At 30.8% G+C, this 13,322-nt stretch overlaps 1 protein-coding gene across 1 annotated transcript; it reads right to left on the reverse strand.

The window, feature by feature from the left end:
- Nucleotides 1-4,496: 4,496 nt before the first annotated feature.
- On the reverse strand, nt 4,497-10,929 carry LOC112732925 (external alternative NAD(P)H-ubiquinone oxidoreductase B3, mitochondrial-like). The gene is made up of 10 exons (XM_025781752.3): nt 10,838-10,929; nt 9,782-10,037; nt 8,401-8,607; nt 7,948-8,198; nt 7,639-7,858; nt 7,263-7,367; nt 6,924-7,184; nt 5,712-5,833; nt 5,511-5,630; nt 4,497-4,831 (listed from the first exon to the last, which is right to left on the reverse strand). The coding sequence occupies exons 1-10, from the start codon at nt 10,927-10,929 to the stop codon at nt 4,744-4,746; spliced, it is 1,722 nt and encodes a 573-aa protein (XP_025637537.2). The 3' UTR covers nt 4,497-4,743.
- Between the last annotated feature and the right edge of the window lie 2,393 nt (nt 10,930-13,322).

Genomic DNA, 13,322 nt, shown 5'->3' on the forward strand with positions numbered 1-13,322 from the left:
GCTCCAATGGCACTAAGATATGGTACTTCAGGACCAATGATATCTTCATTTTCTTCTTTAGGACGGAATTGATCATTCTCCACATCCAAAGATCTTACGATCATTGGGGTACTTAATGGATGTGACTTATCCATATAAAATCTTTTCAAGATCTTTTCTGTGTATGTTGTTTGATGAATAAAGATCCCATTTTTTATATGCTCGATCTGCAGGCTGAGACAAAATTTAGTCTTTCCAAGATCTTTCATCTCAAACTCTTCTTTTAAAGTTTTTATAATTGTTGAAATCTCTTCAGGAGTCCCAATGATATTTAAATCATCAACGTACACAGCAATTATAATGAATCCAGATGCAGATTTCTTTATGAAAATACATGGATAGATATCATCATTCTTGAATCCATTTTTGGCCAGATACTCAGTAAGACGATTATACCACATTCGTCCAGATTGCTTTAGACCATATAAAGATCTTTTCAATTTAACTGAGTATAATCCCTGTGAATATTCATTGGATGGTTTAGATATCTTTAGTCCTTCAGGGACTTTCATATAGATATCCCGATCTAATGAGCCGTATAAATAGGTTGTTACCACATCCATTAAATGCATATGCAGTTTATGATATGCATATAAACTGACCAACTAACGCAATGTTATCGCATCCACTACAGGGGAATACGTTTCTTCATAATCTATACCGGGCCTTTGTGAAAAATCTTGTGCAACAAGTCGGGCTTTGTAGCGCACAACTTCATTTTTCTCATTTCGTTTTCTCACAAATACCCATCGGTATCCAACAGGTTTTACATCTTCTGGTGTACGGACTACAGGTCCAAAGACTTCACGTATTGCAAGTGAGTCTAATTCAGCCTTCATGGCTTCTTTCCATTTTGGCCAATCATTCCTTTGTCGATATTCTTCGACTGATCTTGGCTCAAGATCCTTACTTTCATGCATGATATTTAATGCCACATTATATGCAAATATTTCATTGACAATTGTCTTATTTCGGTCCCATTTCTCTCCTATAAAGACATAATTTATCAAGATCTCATCATTTTCACAATTTTGAGGTACCTGAACGTCTTCTAGAGTTAAAATTATATCAGAATTTTGGACAACTACAGGTGTCTCTACTATGTCTTTTCCAACAGGAATAATATTTACCTCTTTTCGCTTTCGAGGATTTTAATCTTTGGAACCGGCAGGCCTGCCACGCTTCTGGCGTGAATTTGCTTTAGTGGCTACTTGTCCTACTGGGATATCAATTCGAATTGGGACATTTTCCGCTGGTATATAAGATTTGGTTATCCTCTTTGTATCGGAAAATGCATCAGGCAATTCATTTGCTATTCTTTGCAAATGTATAATCTTTTGAACTTCTAGTCCACATTGCCTGATCGAGGATCTAAATGCATCAACGATGATGCATTCCAATTAAGTTTCTTTTCAGGAAGCTTATTCTCTCCCCCTAATATTGGAAATTTTGATTCATCAAAATGACAATCCGTAAACCGGGCTTTAAATACATCTCCAGTTTGTATCTCAAGATACCTCACTATAGAGGGAGAATCATATCCAACATATATCCCCAATTTTCTTTGGGGTCCCATTTTGATGCGATTAGGTGGTGCAATGGGAACATATATCGCACACCCAAATATTCTTAAATGGGAAACATTTGGCTGCTGGCCAAAAGCTAATTGCATAGAAGAGAACTTATGGTAACTCGTTGACCTCAAACGAATAAGTGCTGCGGCATATAAAATAGCATGCCCCCAAACCGAGGTTGGGAGATTTGTTCTCATAAGCAAGGGTCTAGCAATTAATTGGAGACACTTAGTAAGTGATTCTGCTAACCCATTTTGTGTATGAAACATAAGCTACTGGATGTTCAACACTTATTCCATTAGCCATACAATAAGCATCAAAAGTTTGGGAAGTAAATTCACCAGCATTATCAAGACGAATTGCTTTGATTGGATTTTCTGGATTTAATCGAATAATTTGAGCCAGTAATCTCACAAACGCAGAGGTTGCGAGAAGATAATAAGCACACATGTGACCATCTCGAAGATGCGTCTATTAGGATCATAAAATATCTAAAAGATCCACATGGTGGATGAATATGTCCACATATATCACCTTGAATCCTTTTTAGGAATTCAGGAGACTCAAATCCAATCTTTACTGGTGATGGCCTTAAAATTAACTTTCCCTGAGAACATGTAGCACAACAAAATTCACTAGATTTAAGAATCTTCTGGTTCTTTAGTGAATGTCCATGAGAGTTTTCAATAATTCTCCTCATCATGGTTGTTCCCGGATGACCCAATCTATCATGCCAAGTTATGAATTCATTTGGGTTAGTAAACTTCTGGTTTACAATGGCATGTGATTCAATTGCACTAATCTTGGTATAATACAACCCAGATGAAAGTGAGGGTAATTTTTCTAATATAACTTTCTTATTTGAATCATAAGTTGTAATACATAAATACTCATGATTTCCCTCATTCATTGTCTCAACATGATATCCATTTCGGCGAATATCTTTGAAACTCAACAAGTTCCTCAAGGACTTGGTAGATAATAGTGCATTATTTATTATAAATTTTGTTCCTCCAGAAAACAAAATTATAGCTCTTCCGGAGCCTTCTATCACATTGCCTGAGCCAATAACAGTATTAACATATTCCTCTTTTGGCACAAGATGGGTAAAATATATATCACTTTTGAGAATGGTGTGCGAACTTGCACTATCCGCAAGGCATATATCTTCATTATATATCCTTGCCATTTTCTTCAAAGACAAATGATAATAATAATAAAATGAGTAGAAGTACATGCACAGTAAAATTATTTACATGAATACTTAACAAACACATATACATATCAAACTATTCCATCATTGATCAAATAGCCAATATTTCCTTCAGAATCCTTAAAGAAATTAGATACATCATAATGAGTGGTGGAATTTTCAGCATCATTTGAAACAAAATTTGTTTCCTTTTCTTTGTCATCCTTTTTCAAAGATGTCTGGTAAAGATCAACTAGGTGCCTTGGGGTACGACAGGTACGTGACAAATGGCCCTTTCCACCACAACGGAAACACTTATCCTCTGTTGATTTATTTTGCCCAGAATTTCTTTCTTTATCCCACTTCTGGTGAGATCCTCTCTTTTGAATATAATTCTTTTTCCTTCCATAATTTTTCTTGTTATTAAAACCTTGCCATTTACCTCTTCTGAGGTAATTTGCCGCATTTACTTCAGGAAATGGGGCGGCGCCAGTTGGGCGCGCTTCATGATTTTTCAAGAGCAACTCATTGTTGCGTTCAGCAACAAGAAGGCAAGAAATTAACTCAGAATATTTTTTAAACCCTTTTTCTCGATACTGCTGCTGCAGGAGCACATTCGAGGCATGGAAGGTTGAGAAAGTTTTCTCCAACATATCATGATCAGTTATCTTTTTCCCACATAATTTCATTCGTGAGGTGATTCGAAACATTGCAGAATTATATTCATTTATGGATTTAAAATCCTGCAGACGCAAGTGCGTCCACTCATATTGGGCTTGAGGCAGTATCACCGTTTTTTTATGATTGTACCTTTCTTCAAGGTCTTTCCAAAGATCTGCAGGATCTTTTAATGTGAGATATTCATTTTTCAATCCTTCATCAAGATGACGACGAAGAAAAATCATAACTTTGGCTTTATCCTTCTGGGATGCATTATTTTCAGCCTTAATGGTATCTCCAAGATCCATTGAATCAAGATGAATTTTAGCATCTAGTATCCATGATAAATAATTGTTTCCAAATATATCAAGAGCATCGAATTCAAGATGAGAGAGTTTCGACATAATGAAAATTTGTTACCTGAGTCTTCCTTAAAAAATTTGATTAGAGTCTCGTGCTAATAACGTGTTGTAAAATAAATAAAGAAGAGGTAATAAAATAAAATATGAATAGAAAAGTACTACTATCAATATTTACCAATATTATTATACTACTATAAAGATAATAATATATTAATATTATATTAGTAGTATATGAAAGGAGAAATAATAAAAGTCAATATTATTATACTACTATAAAGATAATAATATATTAATGTTATATTAGTAGTATATGAAAGGAAAAATAAAGAAGTGCTTTTATTGTAATGTATATAAGAAAAAAAGAGAAAATATTTGTTTTATTAATGTTTTGTTGTTGTACGTCAATTTTCTCATACCTCACTATTTATAGAGGTAAAGTATTGACATTTTCAAACTCTATTTAATCTCAATTTGTCTTGAGGCTTTATTTTTTCATAGGAAAAATCAGCCGCCCATAATGTTCATCACATTTTTAAACTTATCACTGTGTGATAAGGATTTGTTATTGCTTCTACCATCTACTTATTGAGTTATGCGGTGACAAATTAATATAATGTAAGCATCAATTGGATGATCTCTTGATCCTACTTGATCAGCTTTTGGTTTGAATTTATCACAAACTTATGGTAATAGCTTGTATTATATAAGAGTAAAACTGAAAAAAAAAAATTAAATAAATCAAGACCGAAAAAGGAAAAAGGTTACCGATCAAAGTACTAGTACATACTATATAATAAGAAACTACTTCTGAATGAGAAAAATAATTAAACACCGTGTTGGTTTTTTTCGAGTTCCTTCTATTGCTCTGTTGTGCCAACAAATCTACATGCATGGTTTTGGATTAGATGTGATAATCTCAGATTCGACTTGAGTCCCTCCCAAATACGAATCTCCTTCCCCAATCAGATACCACCAATGCTCTTGTTCTCCAACTCACTAGTTTGCTGCATATATATGTTTCAGTAAGTATTAGAGGATTAAATCATATACACGACTTCATTTCTTTTACTTGTCATTTGATATATATTGTACCAAATTATAAGAATAACATTCAAACAAAATGCCATGAGTAATACTTTAATTTAAGGTATGTTTAGTATCTCAACCATTTGAATATGGATCCAACTTGGTGAAATTCCACAAAATGGCTCAACAAACGATTTTTTTTTTTTTTTTTTTTTTGTGAATATGGACCTGGCAAATTTCCAACTATAAAGCAGTATTTTTTTCAACACTACACAAGCTCTATCTCCTATGTGTTTTTATCCTATTAAATTGCCAATGATAATTTTAGAAGGAAAAACAAATCACTAATAGTAACTTTTAGAAGCACCTCAGATTTTTTAAAATTGACATGTCATCTTTGTTTTAGAATATATCACCCTGTTATGAGTTATGACCCACATAGAAAATAATTAGTGTAAGCTTAGTTTGTATATTTGATATTTTTTGTTTTTATTTTTATCATTTTTTATTTTTAGAATTTTGTAAATAAAAATTAAAAACAAGAAAAAAATAAAATTTTATTATTTTTATTATTTTTTATCAAATTCTAAAAATAAAAAATAGTAAAATAAACATAGAAAATAAAAATATGACGAAAAATTGTTTAAAATAAATTACCTAGCATATATAGAATACCACAACCATTGAGTGCTATGGCCAATTGAAATCCAATCTCCCGGAAGTTGAGCTGCAGTTTGTTCTCCTCCTAGAGGAGCAAATTGTCCAAAATGCTTGTACCTTGAAGATTGATGAAGTTGTTGATGTCATTATGTGGTTTGATTAAGTAAAATGAAAGGGCGAAGCATCTTGAATTGGTACCTGAAGGGATGAAAGCGATGGCGTCCGGTTCCCCTGAATCTAAGAGGACCTTCCGGATACCGCTCGCATATCTCCATACGGTTGAAACAATCTGCAAGATACGCTCCTTGCTGAGCAGCTACCTATAATTTCTTCAAATTTGTAAGTACCTTTAAATACTAGTATATATTTTGTGGGAACGCAAAAATGAAAGGGCATATAGTTACGAGAATAAAATTGAATTAGTTGGTTCCATTCGGTTAACTGAATATCTGATACTATTCTTTGATTTAATTTAGAATAATGTTCACATTATTATTTTTTTTTTTTACCAAAGATAGGAGACTCGAACCCGCAACCTCTTAATTGAGTATAGGAAGACTATGCTATTTGAACTATTACTCATTGGCAGAATAATGTTCACATTTAAGTTTTTTTGTTAATTAAATTTAATTAAATTAGTCTTTTTTTTTACCAAAAATAGGAGACTCGAACCTGCAACCTCTTAATTAAATTAGTCTAACATAACAAAAATTGGTTATGATTAATATTATTCTAAGTTTTATTGTTTAACTTAATTGTACTTAATTCATACAAAAAATTTAAATGTGTAATATTACTCTTTAATTTAAGATAAAGATTGTTTAGTAATAAATTAAAATTCAAAAAAAAAAAAAAATTAATCGGTTGAACTGATGCAATTTTTTAATGGTTAGTCAATTTAAAATAATAAAAAAATTATTTTAAAAAAATATATATTTTGATAAAATATATTTTTTTTGTCTCAAATATTGATTTTTTTTATAATATCCTTAATATTTAATTTCGTTTAATTTTGTTCTTTACGTTTTGGATTCATCTAATTTTATCACTAATATTTTTTATTTGTATCAAAATTGTCTTTAAAATTTTAATTTTGCCCTTAAAATTTTTCATAAAATTAACGTCCAAAATAATTTTGATACAAATTAAAAATGTTCGAGATAAAATTAAATAAAACTAAATATTAAAAATATTTTTAAAAAAAATTACGAACATTAAAAATAAAAAATATACTTTATTTTATATATAAATATATTATTTTATTATATCCAATTCAGTTTCAATTAAAATTTAATTAAATTTTTAAATTTCTAATTCTGTTAGTTCGAAATTAAGGAGCATTGGGTTTTCAAAACCTTGTATCTTACATAGAAGCTCTTTTGATTTATAAGGGAAGCTCGTAGAATTTACCTGAGCTGTTGGAGGGAGATTTTTCATCTGAGTATCAACATTGGAAAGTGCAGATTTGAAGGATTCAATGTCAACAGTAACTGAGCTGTCTTGAGAAAACTTGAGCAAGGTGGCAATATCTTTCATTTGGTTCTTCTTTAAATAAATCTCCACCTGAGGGTACCTCTCGATTATGTCGTCCACTACGCCTTGAAACTCTTTCAGATCCAACTTCCCGCTGTTCTTCTTGTCTGCCTTGCTGAATATCAATGCTATATCTTCCTGTTCAATTCAACTATCTCAGCTTGGAATAATAATAATAAATCCTTCTCAGCTTAATGCATATAAGGATGCACATACCATAACTTTCCTCTGATTTATAGTGGCACAATCACCTAAAGCATAGATGTTGTCATATCCCTCCACCCTTAGCCATTCATCAGTGGCTAATGCACGTCTATTACTCTATAACACAAACAATTCCAACCAACAAAAACAATTAAATAACCAACACTTTTTTCTTAGTTTAAAAATAGAAAAAGTATAGATAATCATCAACATTTTTGAACAATGTGTGAACAATATGAATTAATAGGATTAAAAGAGTAAATTAATCTTAAATTTAATTAGTAGCATTCAATTAGGATGTAGTGTATTTTTATTTGATTGGTAGTTGTTCATGTTGTTCAAGATGGTTATTGTTTGCCTAGCACTCTGTGAATACGAAGCGACAAACCTGGCCAACTTGTTTCATAAATTCAATTATTTCTGGGCGAGGACCGACGCCGGTGGACCAAACTACCATTCCATGAGGTATGGAAGCAACTTGACCGCTTACTCTGTCTTTGGCCGAGATTTCTCTCTCACTTACTTTGATAACCATAGATCCTAACTTCACATCTATGCCATCCCTTTTGAACTTTGTTTCAGCAAATTCTGTGATTCTCTTGTCAAACCTGCAAAAAATGTCATCTTTCTCTTTTTAAACTCATTATGTGATTGGAACAAAACAACGTAACAAATAGGAAAAGAAAGAAAATGTTACATGTTTAAGATATGATCTCCGGCCTCCAGCAAAGTGATATTGACATAACGTTGTAGAGAAGGATAGAGTTTAGAAAGATCCTCATGAACAAAGTCATGAAGTTCTGCAGCAAACTCTACCCCAGTTGGGCCTCCTCCAACAATCACAAAACTCAGAAGCTTCTTCTTCTCTTCATCAGATATGGATGGAATGCTTGCTTTCTCAAAAAGATCAACCACCTTTTGCCGGATTCTTAGAGCATCATCCACTTCCTTCACATACATTCAAATCCAAAGAATAATTATTAACATAATTTCGATGATTCCAAAATAAAGACACAAAAGACATAACTATAAAGTAATTTTTATACTTCTAACTATAAACCAGAGAGGTAAATCTCTATGTGTTACCTAAAGAGATTGCTTTTGTTGAAAATGTGAAAGGGAAAGAAAGATGTATAATATATATATATACCTTCAAGAAGTAAGCATGTTCCTGAACTCCAGGTGTGTTGAAGGTATTAGAACGTGCTCCCATGGCTATTACAAGGTAATCATAATCAAGGGAAAAATCTTCAATCCCACCCATCTTTTTCTCTGGATCAGCACGGCAGTAAACTTTCTTGTTCTTCGGGTCGATCTTATAGCATTCAGCTTCACTGAATTCAATATTTACACCACTCTGTTGCAAATTAAAGGTGTGTACTAATCACTATTTATCTCATGACTCCATATTCGATCACTAGTTTTCACTTTAATCATGCTATTTTTACTTTACCATGAAGCAACAAAAAGTCGAACATGCACGTTTGAAAATACAAAAATATTAAGTGTATCTATATATTTATATTTATATTTATTTATTATTTAATATGTATTTTATATTTCAACACATATTTTTACTAATAACTGATTTTAGTAATTAATTTTTTATTGAAAATGTTTGATAACTAAAATAAATTAATAAGAAACAACTAAAATTTATTTTATTTTTTATTTATTAATTATTATAATAATTAATAAAAATTAACTAAAACCAGTTTTATCTGATTTTTTTTTAATTTTTTGTCTTCTTACCATAACGGTTTGAACAAATGGTGTACACGAAAAAAGGACATTTTTTGTACTATCTACAAGCAGGGACGGACATAAGGGGGGATAAGGGGAGTGGCGGACTCGGCCCCCAACTTTTTTTAATAGTAATAAGTTATTATGTATAATTTATTTTTTTTAAAAAAAATATTTAGTATTTAATTTAATATAAATAAAAGTTCAATCTAATTTAAATATTAATAATTTTTAATATCTAAAAAATAAGTAACAATATTAAAAAAATCTGAAAAATATATTATTACTAATATTTTTTAATTAAATAAAAATTTTTAAATCTCATAAAGTGAATTCTTTTTCTTCTTGTGGCCGTTTTTTTATTCGTTTGGTATTAATTCTCTCTGTTTCATCTGCTACAATTAAGAGATCTTTTTCAACTATGAATATTGTGAAAAATAACTTAGAAACAAAATAAAAGATGAATTTCTTGCTAATTGTCTTTTAATTATATTGAAAAGAAAATTGTTGAAAATTTTGACACAAATTTTATTATCGGTGAATTTTATGATACAAAAAATCGACCACTTCGTTAGTAAAAAGTATACACATATTTTTTTTACTTTAAAATATATTCTCTATCCGTATATTTTTATAATACATCTTATATTATATAATTTTTTTACATAATTTTTAATATTATATGTATTATTGGCCCCTATAATATCATTTCTGGATCCGTCCCTGTCTACAAGATGCGATTGTTTATCAATTTTTACGCCCCAATAAAACGTACCCAAATAGAGTACCTTTCTTGAGATGTTGCGAATGGGTTCAACAATGCTGCGTGCTTCGACAGTGCCACAAGTGACACTTGGCAACAAAGGGGTGAATGCAAAATAGTTACGAGGTGAAACAACATGGATATCATAAGATGAACTTCTGATGCTCTTAAGAAAACTGGTTCCTGCCCAACCAGTTCCAAGAATCACCACTTTCTTTCTTGGGGCTTCTTTCACATTCTCACTTTGTACCGCTTCACCGTATGCCACTAGGCCTCCACTACTGCAAACCCCCAAAACAAAATAATATAATCATCACAGGAAATAAGAAATGATCATTAATTGCTAGAGTTGATCCATTCTGCTGTTTTGATCTTTTAAGGCATACAAAATTTGTGTTTTATGAAGTTTTGTTACTTATAATCATAATCAAACAATTTTTTAGGGTTAATGTTCAAAATAGTTTGTAAAAAATTACGCACAAGAGTCAACTTGATTTAATTTTTAAAAAATTCAACTACTCAATTTTGTTAGAAAACATATATCCTTCTGTTAACTTTCTCTCAAGAACATGATTTTTTAGAGATTTTCTATTGACTCTAACATAGTTTTTCAAGAACCAATTTAAACATAAACTCGTTTTTTTATCTGTTGTCTTTATATTTTTATTTGAGAGACATATCCAAATACAATCATAATATGTCAAGAACTCATCAAGACTCAAACTTGTTACATTTGGATTTGTCATCACAAATAACTCGAGATGTTTAAAGAAAACAAATTTCTAATTATTTGAACCATAAAAGCATCAAATTCTAAATCAAATAAGGAGTAGTCAAGTCACCAAAAAAACAAAAAAAAAAACAATAAGGAGTAGTCTTCGTTTATTTATTTATCTGTTACAATCACTTTTCGCTTCATGCATTTTTGTATTCGGCATATTTAATTTGTTCAGATACAAATATACAATACTATGGCTACTAAAACATTAAAAAAAAGAGAGAGAAAAAGAAGAAGCATGAGATAGAAAAGGAAAAGAGTACAGAAAGAAACAAAAGTAGAGAATTGAGAAGGTGTGAGGACCTGATAACAGTGCATACAATAGCAGACTTGGACCAACTGGGATACTCATTAAAAACCCTTGATGCTGTGTGATAGAAGGATGACCAACGCATTCTGAATCCCTTGATTAATTTCTCTTCTCTTGTGCCTTTGTGTTTGTTGTGATTGCTTCTATATCTTCATTCCTTGCAAATGAGTGCAACCAAAAACTAGTAACAGATTTTTGAGGTACAGTTTTAAATACTGGGGCACCTGCAGTGGCGGAACTTGAAACAAAATTTTGGGGGGCCACATAGAAGATAATTCTCAAAATACTTTTGATATGGACCCATTTAAGATAAGCTCGTCTAATCTCATCTCTCTGGTTTAGGTGATATTGCCAAATTTAAAGCCATTTTTCAGGGTCTCGTTCTAAAAAATTAAGGTCAAACTCATCAGATGTAACTATTTGAACTTTTGAAGGTTGTATCTCACTTTTTTCGTGATTCATTAAAGTATAAGAACTATCTATAGGTATTGATATTGTAAAAATTATATGTTCTCCTTCTTAAATATTAGGCTTCCTCTTAAAAAATGCATCAATTCTTTGATTTTTTTTATTATTATTTTATATAAAAATTTGAATATATATCATGTAGAATATGTAAAAAAGAAGTTAGAAGGATAAATATTAAAATTTATAATATTTATTAAATTTTTTTGTATCAATTTATACAAATACAATAATATTAATACTTATTGAATATTCTATTATTTTTTATCATATAAAAAATTAAATTAAATAAATAGTAAAATATAAAATAATATTAAATTAAATAAATAAAAATATCTAATTTTTTATATTTGAACTTAAAGGTAGAGAGAGGGTTGCTTATTGAACTTGTTCCTTGCGAGATAAAGCTTTCGAAGTGTGATCGGCTACAAGCTCCGTCAGGGGCTCGGAAGTATTCTCCTCGGAACTGAAGACCTCGGCGTGGAACCTGCAAAAAGGACTCCGACACTCAAGTTAGTGCTCGGTAATATAAACTTCAACAAGCAAAAGTAAAAATAAGGAATTTGTAGGGTTTGGTGCTATGAAGTCGTTTTTCCTAGTAGCTTATGATCACTGTTTTTCACTTGCCCCAGACGAGGTTTGCTCGTCTGTTTAAATAGACCGCGTAGTAAAGGAAGGTGGACGTTTGAGTAGTGTTTGGCTTTTTAGGGTTTGTTACCGGAAATCGATGTATGAGTTTGTTGATGTGAGATTCTTGGCACTTGCGACGTGTTTGACCTGTTCTCGATTGTGAGTTTTGTTAGCCGAGGATATCAGTAAGGTACAGAATTTATTGGGTACTTTAAGTCATAGTAAAGTATTTAAACCAATTGAATTATTTTTTATCTTTTGAAAAAGTACTACTAATTTTTTTATAAAAAGTTTGGGGGGGCCATGGCCCCCCCTTGTCTGAACTAAGCTCCGCCACTGGGCACCTGGTCAAATTGAAAGTGTTAATGCCACGTAGTGTATGATGCATTTTGTTCGGTTACATTGTCAAGTTGAAAGGATTAATTAAGACATACACTTGCCTATTTTATTGTAACATAATTAGGACATTTGCCTATTGTAAGAGATACAGATCTCCAATATATGAGGACTTGGATTGGATCATGTTTGAAATAATAATAATTAAAAAAAAGAAAAGAAAAAAGAAGTGGAACAGTAGTCTATTGAATCGGGTTCTTCATGTTTTAAGAAAACATTACACTTTGTAGGCTTAATTCACGGATCATTCATTTAATAAATCATGCAACAAACAAAATTGTGAATTTGTGATACTATAGACTATATAGTCTATCTTTGACATCAATGTTAGTTTTGTATTCACGTTTTCCTATCTTGGATAGGGTGAGAAATTATATTTAGTTAATTTAAATCACATACTCCATCTAATAATAAAGGAGAATAAATTGACTCAATGTTCATTATAAGTGTGAATATCCAGTTCTATTAGAATATTGGACTCGACAAAATATACACTTTTGGCCAATATTTTATTTTCCTCCATCCTAATTTTAGTCTACTTTAACTTTTCTTCAATTTAAAAAACTAGGGAGACTAAAATTATCATATTATGCTTGACATAAAAGTTAGAAATAATAATAATAATAAAATTTTCAATCAGATATGATATTTTTACAATGCTACATAGTCAATAAATATTATTATTTTTTGTTCGTATTTATTAACTAGTAATAATTTACACCTATATTTATAGACGTTTTGCACACAAGAAACATAAATTTACACATCTATTTACTATTAATTTTACACACAAACAAATACAGTTTGCACTCACATTTTTCAGAGTTTGTACATATGAATTAATAAAATTTATTTGTTAAAAACAATTTAGTGTTTATGCTGGCCAAATAATAACTAAAAATACTAAAAATTACTTATCTCCAATTGTGACTGATGGTAATTAGTGGCTAAGAGAAATGGGGTTGAATCTTAGCCCATTTTTTCTGA

This window comes from Arachis hypogaea, chromosome 13 (assembly GCF_003086295.3).
Source record: "Arachis hypogaea cultivar Tifrunner chromosome 13, arahy.Tifrunner.gnm2.J5K5, whole genome shotgun sequence".
Classification (NCBI taxonomy): Eukaryota; Viridiplantae; Streptophyta; class Magnoliopsida; order Fabales; family Fabaceae; genus Arachis; species Arachis hypogaea.

Coding starts and splice junctions, on each gene's coding strand:
- LOC112732925 (XM_025781752.3), bottom strand. CDS start 10,929: ATGCGTTGGTCATCCTTCTATCACACAGCATCAAGGGTTTTTAATGAG. Junction 7,859..7,947: donor GGAGATCATATCTTAAACAT/GTAACATTTTCT, acceptor CATTTTTTGCAG/GTTTGACAAGAGAATCACAG. Junction 5,834..6,923: donor ATCTCCCTCCAACAGCTCAG/GTAAATTCTACG, acceptor AAGAAATTATAG/GTAGCTGCTCAGCAAGGAGC.